This window comes from Rhyacophila brunnea, unplaced genomic scaffold, assembly GCF_057557595.1.
Source record: "Rhyacophila brunnea isolate RB1 unplaced genomic scaffold, BYU_Rbru_1.0 scaffold_21, whole genome shotgun sequence".
NCBI lineage: Eukaryota > Metazoa > Arthropoda > Insecta > Trichoptera > Rhyacophilidae > Rhyacophila > Rhyacophila brunnea.
In genome coordinates this window covers 15,725,779-15,742,854 of record NW_028232871.1, presented here as the reverse complement: position 1 = coordinate 15,742,854, position 17,076 = coordinate 15,725,779, and the positions used below count along the sequence as shown (strand labels likewise).

The following is a 17,076-nucleotide window of genomic DNA, read 5'->3' as shown; positions in this document are numbered from 1 at the left end:
CTACAAATAATATTGTTCAAAATATTGTGACTAATGCCTCACCGTCATATATTTTTCTATTATCATAACAATAACATGGCACTTATATATTAGCTGATAAATAAAAAATGTTATATACGAAGGCGCCAGTATGTTTGTATATAAAGGCGCCAGTATATAATCTTTCTAATTTCTACATATAAATATAATATGGTAAGTAGTTTGGAATATTGCCACCCTGCCAAGTTTTACAAATGACGTAGCACCACCGTAGCATTGTCGTAGCGGTAAGAAGCTTGACCTCTACGCTTCATTCTTTTAACCTTCCGTTTACAATTATAATAAATTCCATCCATGCTGATGATGTTACCTTGGGTTACCGTACTAGATTGAAAATATTATAGTGGGTAAAGGGAAATGCCTATTTTAATAACGTAAATAAGTCTAATAAGTTTTCATCATAATTATTTGCAATTTTATCAACTAATCAAAATGGCATCAAAGTAGTACTATACATTCTTACAGCCTTTAAGTCATAATACTATCTTGATCTCATCCCTTACTTTCATAAATATTTCTCACAGTTGAGTATGTCTTTTCTACTAGTAAGCTCTGTTTTCAATGTGCATTTATATTTTTTTTTTCCGACCATGTCCGATCCTAATAGGATCATATGGACCTCCACAGAGTGGAGGTTTGTATTGACAGATGTTGTTTTTGCGAGGAAGGGATGTCAGCCACTTGCTCAATCTATTAGTTCCATACTCTGACTCATACAATATTTTCACAACAAATTGAAAAACAATATGTGTACTTGCCAGACCCAGGACTCGAACCTGGGACCCACGACGCAAGTTATGGGGAGGCTATCATCCAGCAGTGGATCGACCCTGGCTGACAATGAAGATGCCGAAAGGCGTAACCCGGGTCGCAAAAAACGACTCAAATGGAACAGTACAAAACTTAAATCTATTATAATATGTTACTAAAGCTATTGAATTATGAAAACTCATGTAAACTCGCAAATAACAGTACGTAAATAAGTGATCATATTGCTTGCGCCAAGCTCATGGTACGCTAGTTGAAAACGCTGTTCGACTCATCAATGCACTGCTCGCAACGCACTACTTATATTATAAGTGATTTTCATGAAAATATTTTATTAACTATATTTATTATCTTCGCCAACACCATAACTCGATCCACTGCTGGGTGATAATTCGGTCCATAATTCTTCACTTTCATGTACATCCGCCAAAATTGAGTTTGTTATAATGCCTAGAGCAGTGGTTCTTAATCTGGGTTCGATCGAACCCCAGGGATTCGGTGAGTCAGTCTCAGGGGTTCGGCGGAGGTCAAGACACACACGTAAAATACCCTGTTATTGCTAAGAAAGCTCTGGAGATTTTCATACCGTTTGTTACAACATATCTTTGCGAGCAATCCTTTTCGAGGATGCTTGACATAAAAATGAAGAAAAGGAACAGACTTTGTTGCGAAAATGACATGAGAGTGGCACTTGCCAAGGTGAAGCCGCGCATTTCTGAACTGGTCTCTGAAAGGCAACAGCAGAAGTCACACTGATTTGCAGTAAATATTCATTATTATGTTTTTGTTTTTGTGTGAAAATCATGTTTTAATGGTTTTGTTCTTTGAACACAGTGATGTTGATGCACGGTTCATTTTGTGCACCAGTGAAATATATACCTATGTTTTGAATTTGAAAAAAATCATATTTTATTTTTCCAATTAAGAAGGGTTCGGTGAATGCGCATATGAAACTGGTGGGGGTTAGTACCTCCAACAAGGTTAAGAACCACTGGCTTAGAGTGAGATCAATTACAATTTATTTTTCATGAAGAAATCGCGCCTGATTTTCACTAACTGGGTCAAATTTTCACGTGTTTTTCGAAAATCTATTTTTAAACCATTGCATCAAATGGAGGCATTGAAAGAATGGCTAACAACCAATCCTCTTACAATACATTCATAGTATAGAAGTCTACAGCTCTATTAATAATAATATAATGCAGTTAAAATTAGAGTTTTTTTATAACCGATTAACAAAGTAGTTAAGTATAATAAAGTAAATTAAAAATATAATAAAAAATTGTTTTATTTCATCAGTATTTTTAATATAGACAAATTCATAATTTATGCAAATGCCAGACGTATGGAAATATCTAATTATTTAATTGATACTGATACAGTAAGCAAATAAAAGTACTCATATATACTGATGACGCATTTACGACGTGTTTATCATTGTTTTACATTAAAAATAATCTTAAAATATCTTATTCTAATACCATAATCGTACCTGCGAAACGTTAAGCTTGTATTTGTTAATTTTTAACAAAGCTTTTAATATTTTCAAAGTTTTGTTATTTTTTTATCTCTATCTATATTATCTAATTCAAAATATGTGTACAATTTCTATAATGATTCATAACCTAATATTATTATAATATTATGTAGACAGACACCTTGCGACATCTGTGAAATTGCTGCGTCATTACAGCGATGATTCACCAAATAACGAGAGCAACAATCATCCGATAAAAATGTTGACCTATCTACCCACAGCCGCTAGCTTACGCACGGGGGTTCCTATGATCACCCCGTTCGGCGAGGCTGGGGGTTGTTTCATTATATTTCCGAGCTGAGCACGCTTCCAAGGGGGAGCTTTTCAACCCCTAGAAGTGCGCACGCGCGACGCTCGGCGCATGCGCGTACTTTCAAGAATCAATATTACCTGACACATGCGCCCTACCGATTTTTATCATACTCACTATAGAGGTGGGCATCACGTTATAGTACGTATCGTAATAGTACTTATAGATTGTTCTAACGGTATCTTAGTTTTATTCTATTAAAATATTAACGTTTTTGAACAAACATAATTTTTTATATATATTATAACCAATAGAAAAAATCTTTTTGAAAAAAGTAAGACACCCGGCAGGCTCGAACCTGCATCTCCTGGGTTTACGCCCCAATTGGTGACGTCTGAAGTAGCAGGTACCTACTTTGATTTAATAAACATAAACCGATCGCCAATAGTAGCTTGATTTGGAAGAACGCTAATGAGCAGGTATTAAAGGCCAATATTTAAAGTTTGTCGTCATTAGTATGTCACCTCGTAGCATAGTGGATAATGCGCGGATTATGGCGTGGCAGGAGACGTATGTTCGATCCTGCCGGGTGTCTTACTTTTTTTCAAAAAGATTTTTTCTAATGGTTATAATATATATTCTCAGAAGTGTTTTTCAAAATTATTTATGTTCAATAATTAGAATGGGACATTCTTAAATCTAGTGAATTATTCGTTGAATAAAAGAAATATTTAATTATTAACGTTTGTTATTCTTATTTTTTATTATTTCGCTTTAAATGCAGTTATTACTCTGAAAGTTAGCGGAATAATTAAATTAATATCCGTACTATTTTGACTAGAAGAAAATATGTCCCATACCATGTTAAAATAGACATTGGTTGCAAATGTCATACAATAAAATTGTATATAATCAATCATCATCATCAGCCGGGGTCAATACACTGCTGAATGAAGGCGTTCCCTAACTCCATCCACTTTTCTCAGTCCCAAATTATTTGCTGTCACGTACATCCATCGAACTTTATGACTTCGTCTATCCAGCGGGTTTTTGGGCATCCCTGTGTGCGTTTAGTACCCCTTGGGTACCACTGTATGCTGGGTGAGATGTCCAGCCTATTGCTATGTTATCTGTTTAGCGACCTCTATCATATCGCATACTCCTCTGCTTCATTATCACAAAATAAACCAATAGATATAATTATTAATAAGAAGACACAGTTAGAAAATAAACACCATTGTATTGAATCAGTGTGAATATTTTAGTTAGTTTCTTATTTTAGACATCAACCCTAGACCAGATCACTGATAGACTAAAATTTTTGATGAGACTCCGACTTCATTTTTTTAAAAACCAAAATGTGTTATTAAGTCGATGGGTGAGTATTTTAGATATTATTCTCTTCATCTCCCATATTAACAAGGGTTAAACCAATGACATTAATATGGACGAATCAAGTGGGGAAAAAAATGACACTCACTTTTTTGGCGGGTATGCCAATATAAATGGGTATGCCAGTATAAAGGTGATATTGCTATAAATTCCCAATGCTTTTTTCGGGTCTGCCGAATGGTTCGGTTCGAACGGGTTCGCTCAAATGAACATTAACACTAGAAACACTGTTCTAACGCCATTACAATAAAGGTTATATTGCTATAAATTCCCGATGCGTGATATCGCATAATGGAAATTGCGTGACGTCTTCCTATACATGTGCGAATGTCGCTATGGCTAAATTTACTTGCTAGCTACTGTATTGAGTGCGTTATCCATTAATAATGTCATTGGGTTAAACATATTATACATTCCACCAATGCTCTAAAATATCTTAATATATTTTTATATTGTGAAGGTTTGTATTTACGTATCCGGAAACTTGTACGTATGTAGTTCGCTGTATCACACTTCACCGTGAAATGTTGTATCAGAAATATATGGCCGTATATTAAAGACCGTCCAACCTCTTTGGGTCGTATAGTACTTACATAAAATTCATGTCTAAATAAAACACGGTTCTCTTCGGTTTACACTTTACAGGAAGCCAGCAGCAAACAAATTTTGAAAATAGCCGATATGTTAGGCTAAGTTTTCATTCTTGAATTTATGAATTTTGCCAAAATCAGCTATGACCATTGAATTATTGTTCATATTGAATTTAATAAAATTGGATACCGTATAGTATACGGTTATCTCTTTCCGATAAAAAAGCTCACGGGGAACTGTGCCACGGTGAAATGCTTTACGTACAATTTACATGTAACCTTGTATTACGTTAAATAGGGGAATACAATTATAAAAGTATTGCAATGGCAATAATTTAATTGTATAAAGTTATTTATTCTTGGATCGATGTATGAAAACATCTGATACCGCACTTCGACAAATAAAAAATGAAAAACAAAAATATAGTATGACAATATAAGCGTCTAGGTACCATTTATGTTTAAACTATTTGGTTGAGATGAATAAACCTAATCAGATCTGTCATGTCATGTAACTTATATAACGTGCCTTATTGTATGTACTATTTCATTTACATTACGTCTAATACCTATGCACCTTTTTCTGCGTCTTTTATCTCCGGTATTTGTAGATAGATACACTTTATCGTACAGCATCAGAAATTTAAAAATTTAGTCTTTATGTTATTTCTATAGTCATTGGTAAATAAAATCAACAGATGCATTTTGGAGAAACCAATTCTCATTTCGGTGCAGATGTACTATTTTTTATACCTTTTTTATAACAATAGCATTTTTCTTAGTCGACATACTTTTTAATTAGCATCAAGTATAGTAGTTATCGTGACAAAGACTTTTTTGAGACATCAATAGTTCCACAAAGGCACTTGTAAATAATTACAAGATAAAAAGAACTTTTTATATACCACGTTTTTAAAATTTCTGTTGAATCATATAAACTTGACAATTCTATGTATTAATAAAAAAAATATATTGTACTTGATAGAAATACTGTATAAATATTATAGAATACAGAAATGTCATTTTGACATTTCATATTGATTTCCATAGTAACGCACGTATACATTAATAATTTAGTTGCTAGGACCCACTTAGCAACCAATAATAGTGAGTAGTAAATATTACTTTTAACGAATTTTTTCCGAAACTTAAAAAACAGAATTAACTGAAAATGAATTCAATTCTGTTTAAAGATGGCCAAAAGTATTAAAAGAATGTATCGTCGTCGTGTTCTGATATATTCTAAAAGTTTCAAATGTCTAGTTAGTCGGAAAGTTAGTTAAAATTTTACAAACAAAAAAAAATGTACTGTGCAAAAAGAAATCTGTACCGGACAAACAAGAATACGAGCTAATAAAAACGTGGTAAAAATATACAGTTTTATCCACTGATAAGATTCTTATAGTACAAAACGGTATAATAGTACATATTTCGGCCATCACTAACGTCAATAGACATACTGTCGCTACGATTCGGCGGTGGTTGCGATTTCATGTGAAAATCGCCGCCCGCATTCTTTCCATCGCGGATATAACAGAAACGTATCAATTAACACACATTTACGCATTTAAAAAGCTCAGTATCATTATTAAATGGATCCTTCATTGTGTATTTAAATCAAGAGTGAAAACTACGCGAGGATTGTGACGGAAATTCAGCTCAATGTAGATTGAACATATGTAGTAATGAGGCATAAATCGTAAGTATATTTGAACATATAAAGATTGTATCATCGATTTTGTTGCTATATATTTTCCCATCCCTATTTAACCATACAACATATTTATTTCCTGTATCTCAAACGACTTTATATTTATTTTATTCAATCAAATTCTGCTCCAATTTATCGGAAATATATAACGACGAATATTTGCTACTCTTTTCACCCTCCCACGGGAAGAATCTGACGTCATCAGCTGTAGGCCGGGCTTTCTATAAAACGTCTTTTGGGAAAATCTCCAAATATATGCGACTTTTTATTATTCCCCCGCCTATATAAACCCTCAAATACAACTAATAAATATATATTATTATTGTTAGGTTACTTTCTTCTTACATATACTATTGATTTCTTTATCTTAGTAATCTTAAAATAGTATGAAAATTGCATTTTCTTTTCGACTGCGCGCCATTACATACAAGGAATATAATATTATATATGCCGAATATTGAACCGGATGTATTTTTACGTTTTTTTCTGAATCAATAACTTCAAGTAATATTAAAAGATTATTAAAAAATGAACTTAATTTACGAATATATACCTAAATATAAACTCGACAACCGTACATATAAATACACTTAGGCATTATTTTGTTGCGTAATTTTCATTTCCGCGAGAACAATCGTTCTAATAATAACCACATTATTATATTACCATATTATATAAATAGGTACCGACTCCTATATTCTTTTATTCGATTCTGTAAAAGAACATCTCTAATAATACATTTATGAATTTAAATTGTTTTGATTTTAAAATTGGAATAATATCTGACATATCAAAATATTATTTTCGGTGACATTTTGTTTTCTTGTGATCATTTTGTGCCAAATCATAGATTTTTCTTTGACATGTAAGTGCTTTATTTCAATAGCATTACTTATTTTATTTTATATCTAATAATACACACTAATATTAAAGATTTGATTGCTTTGTATATATAATAAACAAACTTTATATACTTCTGTATTCATCCATTGACTTTTCATAATATGTCTGATAGATAATATTTTTCTTATCATTGTGAATGTTCAACAATTTCATAATATTCTTTCAATCGATAATATCATCACGGGCTTGTATTAATAATTGAACAAAGCTTTATCTCGATACAACAATTCTTCAAACAAGACTTCGTAAACCATTTTTATAAATAATACGTTCTCATTTGTAATGAAAAGATCACTACTAAAATCTCTGTATATAATATCCATAACCAATAACTCCACTAATTCTATGTTTGTTTAAATATACGCTATTTTTGAAGTTATACTTCTTTAGGCGTGTTTGGAAAATCAGATCAGAGTGTATTTTTGGCATGTGACATGTAACACATAATTTATTTTTTCACACAAAAATAAACCCACTCGATTGGATTCGACCCACCGACTGTTCGGTTATCAGCCGAACGCACAACCATTACGCCACAATATGATACTCCAATCGTGACGATTATACAGTATAATACTATAGTTAAGAATTGTTCCGTTGCCTAGGCAGCGAATTTATTATTGTCGGCCATTTGCAATTCCTTACGTAAACAAACTATTAAACTTCATAGTCACAGTTGTTACTTTAAAAATAAAAAACAACGATAAATAATTATATAATTTAGTAATATAAATTAAAGTGTATAGAAATAAACTAACGGCGTTCCAATAAGCGGTCCTTTTTCTTGAGTGTGTAATTTAACAAGACAATTAAGAGCTAGTCGAAGAATCTAGGTTATCACAAGTTTTGTTTTTGTTTTGTTACGCCAAAGAAGTATAACTTCTAACGCGCGTACATAAGTACACACACCGATTTTTTTTTTAATTGTGTTTTTAATAAAATACTAAAATATTTATTGAATATGTACGTTTAATGGTAGACCATGACATGTATTGATTTTTATGGATTACGGAAAAGTTACTTATGTATTGAGAATTTTTATTTGATTAAATATTTATTTATTTGTTTTTATTTTTCAGAAGCCTCGATGCAGCGTAGCGTAGATAATGCTGAAGATACCTAAAGGACTCAAAAAAAAGAAAAAAGGAAAGAAATCGAAACGAAAGGGGGAACAAGAACTATTCACTGAAGAAGAACTAGAACAGTACAAGAGAGAACACCAAGCCCAACCCCAACAGCAGGAAGCCCAGTCTGAAACAACCCAAGATCACCAAGAACAAGCCACAGCTCCGGCAGAAAACGACGAGTGGTCCAAATTTAATGCCCTAACAACTGGAGTTGACTCTATATTAAAGAAAACTCAGGGTGATTTAGATCGCATCAAGTCCACCTCATTCTTTCAGAGAGTTCCGGCAGGACCGAAGCAAGTTGACAGGTGTGGAAAAGATCTTCCATTCAGACGCGATGCCCAAAAGGATGGCCAACGCTGGATAGGATTTGAAGAAAAAAAAGAAGGAGGTCCACCCCGAACAACTGAAGAAGCTCCACAATTCCAACAGGCAACTGGACACGAAGAAGTAGCCACACCGACTCCAGTAGAGCCCGTTGTTTCTGAGAGTGAATCCGAAGAGGAAGACTTCGATGACATATTTGACACATCTTATGTAGAAGCCGTTGAAAAGGGAGAAGTTAAATTAGCTTACATACCTGATTCACCAGAAGACGAATTAGACGAGGGACCAGATCCGTTTGACACATCGTACGCAGATAAGGTAATAAAAGGACCAGAAGTTTCCAAAAAAGGTAAAAAACTCGTGAATATTGGCGCAGCTGTTGAAGTTTTGACTGGGCGTATTGACCATGTAACTACTTCTAGTGCAGCTGTCAAGAAAGCAAAAAGACGCATACCTCGTGACTTGTTGTTCGAAACTGCTGACAGTGATGACGCAGCAGACTATCCTGTCGAAGAATCAAATGCAAAGAGTATCTTAGATGATGACGCTGATATATTCGACAACGCACCTGTAGATTTGAGTGTATCGCTTCATACACAATTTATACACAAAGAAGTAAAAGAAGAAACCGAAGAAAGCAAGCAAAAAGATATATTGAATGACTTTGATACTATTGGCCAAAATGAAGATGATGATGAATTTGCAGCACTAGCTTGTGAATCATTGACTAAACCCACTGTTATTGAAACCCAAGCTCAACCGATTGTAACTTCTGCTTTTGAATCCGTTCCTGAAGATACCGGCGCTTGGTCAGCATTTGAAGATTCCAAGCCTAAACCATCACGACCTCCTCCTCCGCGCCCGGCATCTGGACCTGGTCAAAGCAAACCGGCTGAACTTGCCGTAACTCCAAACTTTGATCCAGATTCTTCTGTGGAATTCGATGAAGGCCCAGATCCTTTTGACACAACATTTGCAGATAACATTGCTCCCGGAAAAGCTGAACTGAAGCAAATCGAAGACGAAATTTTAAATACAAACGATTTGTCAAGGAGTGACAGTGACTTTGATTTTAATCCTAGGGACGGCGAAAAGCCCTATATCAATAATCGCCGACAATCGTCAGTCCACATTCACTTAACTGATCCAACTGGTATAAGAGAATCAATTTCAAGCTTAGGACATGAAGGCAGCAATAGTTTGGCAACCTTAAAACCTGTACATCTTGATTTACTCGGTGGCAGTAGCACTGATTTGACCCAGTTGGCCGATTCTCCTATAGCTCCATCAGCTATCGAAGAAGGAATCGATTACTCTGATCCATTTGATACATCAAATATAGATATTGCGTCTGCACCAGGAAAGACGGAATTGAAATTTATCGAAAAGGAACTTTTAGGTGAAACTGAACTAAAGAGAACACTGAGCGATCCTGATTTTGATCCGAGGGCTGACGACCAAGAAGAAGTGTATAAGAACGTTCAAAGAAAACCTTCAAGACCAGAAAACCTGTTTGTTAGTAAAGCTGTTGGTTTTAAAATCCCCTCTGACGCTGACGGCGACAGCGATAAAGACAGAAAACCTAAGCCACTGACTCCATACTACGCGAGAGAAGCTTCTATTACTGACGAAGAAGTTGATACTCAAGAAGATTCCTTTGATACATCATTTGACAGTGTTCCAGTAGTTTCTTCTAAGCCGTTTACAGGATCCATTTTGAAGAACGGTCAAGGAAGTGATGAATTAAAACGAAGCAACTCCAACCAGGATTTTAATCTAGAAGAAGAGTGCACAAATGAAAAATCATTTTCTCAATTACGAAGGCATTCCGACTTCCCGATAGGGTTTTCCAAGGCTATTGAGTTCTCTGCTAAAGCTAATAAGCCCAAAACAGATTTTCTTTCGATAACCGAAGAAGAGTCGGTGGACACAAAAGTACTCACGCCTTACCAACAGAGCGTAGATTTTGAAACGGATCCATTTGATACATCTATCATCAGTGATATTCTTTTACCTGGTAAAACGGAATTGAAGTTTTTGGAAAGCGAACTTTTGGCTCACACTCCGACGACTCATCATCTTGAAGACCAGGACTTCGATCCTAGATCAGCAGACACTCAATCAAGTGGACAACCTGAAGATCTGTTGGCACCCTCTGACGACGCTTTTCACGTTAAAGCACTCACACCGCAACCCCCGGAAGCCCCGACTGGATTCTTGATCAGCACCGAAGACGATGATATAGATCCGTTCGATACGTCTATAGCAGAAAATTTGGGCCCAGGAAAGACAGAGCTCAAACTTTTAGAGTCAGAATTAATTAATTGATTTAGATTTTAATATATTAAAAATGGCGGGCAATCCATTTCTAGCGATGAACGAGGAGTTCGCCGCTGGCCCTGAAAATCCGGCGCTGAACCCTTTTTTGACTGGGGATTTCGGCGGAGGGGCAGATATTCCTGCTGCAGATAATCCTTTTGCTACGAGCAATCCATTCGCTGACTTCGGAGTAACTGACTACGGCGCGGTCGCAGTAACAACAGCTGCTGACTTATTTGGTGTTGCCGATCCGGTAGCAACTACTGCCGCAAATAATTTCTTCTCGACTACAATAAACGATGGCTACGACCAAGGAACATCCGAACCTTTATTTTCAACAGCGCCAACTGTTAATGTCAATGTCAACATTGTGGCGTCGAGTAATTTCTTCGACACCACTATTCACGAAACACTACCACACGTACCATTTAACTCCGCACCTGCCATACAAAAACCTACAGACTTGGACCTGACTATGACCCATACGGTAGGTGGAATGGATGATTCTGCACAGTCTTATTTAAGTGATGATGAATCTAGTAGACCTTCAAGGCCTCCAATGCCATCGCGACCGATAGCTGCGGAAACCAAAAACTTGATTTTATCAGTGACCGGTCATATGGAACAGACGAGCTCTCATTTACTGGACAGAATACCTCCTACAAGAACGCCTAGCCCCGTCTCCATGCGAGATCTCCATTCACCGAGCCCGACGCCAGATCACGGATTTGGAGATTTCCTCGGAGATCCAGGTGAAGCGAGAAAAGACGGAAGCGGAAATGACGACATGAATCTGTTTGACATGGATGATATCGTCACTCAATATAGCTCCAGCCCACAACAAAATACTAGTCCACATACAGATATTACCTTAATACCAACACAACCGGCTGTTGTTAATAAAACTGATAATGCAAATCTAATGAATGCCATCCCTAGCCGTGAAGTATCGCCGAAAGAAGAGACTCCTTTCTGCGACGTGAATCAAAATAAACCACCGCGTCCTGGATTGCCGCCAGCTAGGCCCAACCCACCATCGAGACCGGCGAGGCCGCTACCCCCACAGAAACCACCCCCTCCGACCGCAATACCCCACAGGCCACCGCCGTTTGTTCCTCACGCGGCGCCACCAGTTCCTCCTCCGCCGGCAGCGGCCAAAGAAGAGTTCAGTTTCTTTGACGCCCCAGTTGCGCCGCAAGTACCTACCAAATCTACAAATCAAGATATTCTCAATTTATACGCCACGCCTAAGAAACCAGAAGAACCTGTAAAACAGGTAGATTTTCTATCTGATGATATAGCTGAACCGCAACCGACTATCCAAGAAACTCCAGCCCCACCGCCTGTAGTAGAGCCAGAGGCACCTGCTTTTGAAAAGCCGCAGCCTATGGATATCACCCCTTGCACTGAAGATGTACCAGTGGCAGAACAGATGGCAGTAGATCCTGTTAGTTTTATCCCAACTGAAGAAGTGTCACCAGCACCAGTTAATGACACCAATCAAACTATTCAGGCTACTCCGGATGATGCACAGCTTTCTTTCACTAGTGTACAACCAATTCCTTCCGAGAGTTCACCGTTTGATGCTGAACTAACACCGGCGATCAGCGAATCTTCATTTACGGCACAACCACCATTTGGAGCGATGGTAGCCGATGATCAGAGCGTTAAATCACCCGCTTCTTCTATAGCAACAGAGTCAAATCCATTTAGTGCACAAGAAGCAATACCTGTTGCTGTAAGTAACGATATTTTTGGCAACGCCGCTGAAGCGGAAATGCCTGAACCGACTGCTAATATCTTCGGTCTTCCAAGTACTAACGCCGGCTTCGACGATCAGCCTGAACCTGTGGACGCATTTGGGGCGGGTGGAAGATACTCGAATGACGCCTTCGGCAGTGCTCCTACTGAAGCACCTGCTTCTCAGTTCTTGGGCTCGGCCGGTGATGACGCCTTCGATGCGTTCTCCGCCAAGTTCGAGTCGACTGCAAATAAAGAGATAGCAGGATTTGATGCGTTTGGCAGTTCGGGTGGAGGCGCTCCAACGGACGATGGTAAGTCAAGTAAATATATATTTTTTAAATTTATACTATCTTCCCTAAATGCGGTTTTTTTTTAAATTTTATTTTTGTTTATTATTTTATTTAAATATTTTCTTTTTAACATTGTCCCAAATGATTTGCAAGATACTAATATACTTCAATTTTAAAATAACTCGATGAAAAATACAGACGTGTCTTGTAATTAACATAGAAAAGATACCAACATCATTTTAGATTATGAAACGCTTGATCTTAAGTTTTGAAAGCCGTTTTAAAATGTATGGTCATTCATCCCAGAGTAGAAGCTAGCTTATACTTTTCGCTTCTTGTTTCGTATATCACGGGTTGAATCCCGCATTAATGGTTGTGAATATAACTGAACTTATGTTAGTTCTTTTTAGGACGATCGAATCACCGTTTTGAAGGACGTTACCCCGCGACATGCGCCTAAAAATTTGAAGAGACACAGTTGCGAAGGGTGGAGGCTGTTAAGTTCCATTATAAATAGTGCACACAAAAATTTGTCAGTCATACGTATTTGTTTTCATTGAACTAAGACTACAATTTACAGATGGTGTTGGTAAGAAATGCTTCCACCAAATATCAAATGGCGAATGGAAATACCGTTTTAACTCCAGATTATTACACCAGTCAATTCTTGACGTGCTCATCTCTCACATGGGTACCTCAACTTAAAGTCACGTAAAATCAGTCAAAGCATTTGTGTGAATTGCGACCTACGTCTTGGGTAACTGCTCCTGAGACATTCCCAGTCATAAAAAAAATGATGCTTCACACCAAATGTAGGGTCCCGTGATACGCCCGATTATGACCGGCCGTGGTGTGGGGCGGGTGTGGTTTGATGGGGCCATTAACATTAATGTATGATTTATTAGTTTTAGCTAACCGAGTTTGATTATCGAATCCAATTATATACGATGTCTATATATTATATAAGGCAAAGTACAGTAAATTACGGTCTATTGAAATGACACCAAAACTATTTATAATAAATTGTGATCACTGCTTGCAATTCGAAAACGCATTTTTGGCTAAATAATAAAAATACGTGGAGATTGTGTCAGTGGCGAAGGGTGGAGGTAGGCTGTTAAGGTTTGACATTAATACTGTACACGAAACTTTGTTAGCCATACTTATTTATTTTCATTGAACTAAGAATATAATTTGCAGATAGTGAGTGCTGGTTAATTTTTAGAATTCAATTAAATCCAGCCCAAAACAAACCATAATAGTTGAGGTATGCTATGGGCGATCCGATAAAAATAGTGCACACATTTTTCAGTCATACTTATTTGTTTTCATTAATATATATTATTACAAATGGTATTGGTTAGTTATTTGAAATTCATTAAGTTCTGCTTAAACTGAACTATAAAACATTTAAAATTCTGTATGGTTTAATGGCATAATTTTAGATATTTTATAGATAAACGAATATTTTTCTACAATTATCTTCTATGGGTTGGATTAGTGAGGGTTTATATGGATTTAAAAAAAAATAACAAACACTATCTTCACATAGTAGTCTTAGTTCAATGAAAACAAATACGTTTGACAGACAAGGTTTAGTATGCATTATTTATGTCGGATCTTAAGAGCCTACCTCCATCATTCGCCACTGGATTGTGTCATATATTAAATATTTTTGACTTTGTTACATAATAGTACAGTACGATATATCGAATTCTATTTTGCAAATCTTATAAATCCATTTTTTTCAGTCGTTTAATTGTCGCTGTAAATATGAATTTGAAGTACAATTCTCAAAACAAACCATAAAACGACATTTCTTTAGTATTGAGAATTCTCTCTTCGTATTAAAATAAGAACTATAATCAACAAAGAATGAACACATTATCAATTGATATGTATTTAACTGTTTACTCGTGTTTATAATATATTATGTGATGACTAAAAATTATTGAAAAACTGTGGGAAAACGTAAAAACGTTTTAAAATGAAGATCAATGCGGATTCCAAGCAAATTTAAATAATGCATAACCAAATATTAAAACAGTAAAGTAATTTATTAAACACCCACGGTGGCCGCGCAGCTTAAGCGTTGGACTATAACGCCGTGGGTCCCATGTTCGAACCCTGGGGCTGGCAAGTACACATATTGTTTTTCAATTTGTGTGTGTCAGGATATGGGCCTAATAGGTTGAGCAAGTGGCTGACATCCATTTCTCGTAAAAAAACAAATATCTGTTAATACAAACCTCTACACTGTGGAGGCCCATATGATCATATTAGGATCGGACATGGTCGGAAAAAAAAATCTTTATAACAAACATTGAAGAAAAATTCAAACATCTTGATCATTACGTAATAGTTAGCAGGTAACTGTTGGGGCTTCCTTTAAGAAAGGCAAGTGGAAATCCGTTTAATTTTCTTTGAAATAAATCTAATAAAAGTTTTGTTTTTCAAATAATATTTTTCCAGCAAATTGCTTATATCACGTTCATTAATTTCCTTTTACGTCAACCCACTTTTCTCGTATACACTCACCTCAATGAAACGGCGCTTTTCTGACAAGTTTTTGCAAGTAGTCGAGTTTTAGAAAACAAGTGAGTAGGTAGGTACTTACTTGAGAAACTATTTTCCCTTCTGGAAACAATCAGAACAAGTACGCTACGTGTTACACGAAATACACGAATTACAGAAGGTTGTGTAAAAACATATTTATTTGGGATACGAAGCACACAGCTTACCACAATAATTTACTAATATGTAATACAATTCAATATCTCTGCGAAATGATTGGTACACAAATCAAATAAAATATATTATGTTTGTATTTTACAATATTTCGTAGATGTAAAAAACTATATATTATATTAAGAACATACATAATTTTGAAAACACTTCTGTGAAAATATATTATAAATTATAGCCAATAGAAAAAATCTTTTTTGAAAAAAGTAAGACACAGGAATCGAACCTGCATCTCTCGGGTATCGCGCCCACGCACATTAATCACAATGCTACAGTAGCCATACTTAGTTGCGATAAATTTTAACTAATGTCCTTTCATATTCACAGAAGCGCTTCCTAAATTGAGCTACATCGGCGATCGGTTTTTGTATTTTAAATCAAAGTAGGTATTACTTTAATTACTAACCGACGTCACGGATTACTACAAGATTTTTGGTTGTAACTTGCTAATAATTTTTAATTAACTATTTTTTTTTATTCAACGAATAATTCACAAGATTTTATTTGGGATACGAAGTACCTATATAGTTTTTACACAATTTAATGATCATTTAAATTAAAATTTGTTTTAATTAGACATTATGCAATTCAATAATATAAAATACATGTTTATACTCGTACTTTACAATATATCCTAGATATCCTAATTAATAAATTGTACATGCGATGTAAAGTTCTTATATATCCAACATAAATTGAAGTGATCGTTTCAAAGTATCTATTTCACCAAACCTTAGTAAAAAAACTTTCCAAACTTATAATGAACTTATTTTTATTATCGACTGAGCAGACAGCTTTTATTACCGGCATCATTATATTAATTTTCAAAGTAAAGGTTTTTCGCGCTTCAAGGTTTTTAGCAACTTGAAATAATTGCCGTTTGTTTATGAGTAGATGGATTCGTATGAAAAGAAACTCTGGTTTAGTTTGGCGTAAAATATTACATTTATAATACCTAACTGTATTTTTTTTGATTTTTACAATAATATTTCGTCTGTACTGCATTGATTTTTTCACGAGCTTTTTTGGCATTTCTCCAGTGTTTTTATTCTGCGGTGTACATATTATTGTATATGTTTTTATCACTACCATCTTTTTTGATTTTGGCTTTAATGAACTACGTGCAAGCAGTAAAGAGATAAATGCTTCTTACTAATGTTGTGTTTCTGGCGAGATTATATTATTATCTTTGGCTCTGGTTATTGTAGTCTGTTTGCGGTGTATCGTCTTCAAAACCACCTTGTACTGCATAAATCCTTCTCCTCTGACACCATTGGGAAGGCAGTGTGGCCCAATAGCTCGTGTCTCAACTGATTCATTTTTCCACCGCAGACG

The 17,076-nt window shown here is 35.7% G+C and overlaps 2 protein-coding genes across 2 annotated transcripts in view; both read left to right on the top strand.

Annotated features, from left to right (window-relative positions):
* The first annotated feature begins 6,040 nt into the window (after positions 1-6,040).
* Positions 6,041-10,972, top strand: stnA (stoned A). The gene is made up of 2 exons (XM_085948715.1): positions 6,041-6,275; positions 8,270-10,972. Exon 2 carries the CDS (start codon positions 8,297-8,299, stop codon positions 10,970-10,972), a length of 2,676 nt encoding a protein of 891 aa, XP_085804841.1. The 5' UTR covers positions 6,041-6,275; positions 8,270-8,296.
* stnB (stoned B) overlaps positions 10,760-17,076 on the top strand; it is a 23,420-nt gene continuing 17,103 nt past the window's right edge. The window contains exon 1 of the mRNA XM_085949250.1: positions 10,760-13,017. Coding sequence (XP_085805376.1) covers positions 10,995-13,017 — 2,023 coding nt within the window. The 5' untranslated portion in view covers positions 10,760-10,994. The remainder of the gene's footprint in view (positions 13,018-17,076) is intronic.

What these genes read in the sequence shown, in the direction of transcription:
- stnA (XM_085948715.1), top strand. Translation starts at nt 8,297, where the DNA reads ATGCTGAAGATACCTAAAGGACTCAAAAAAAAGAAAAAAGGAAAGAAA.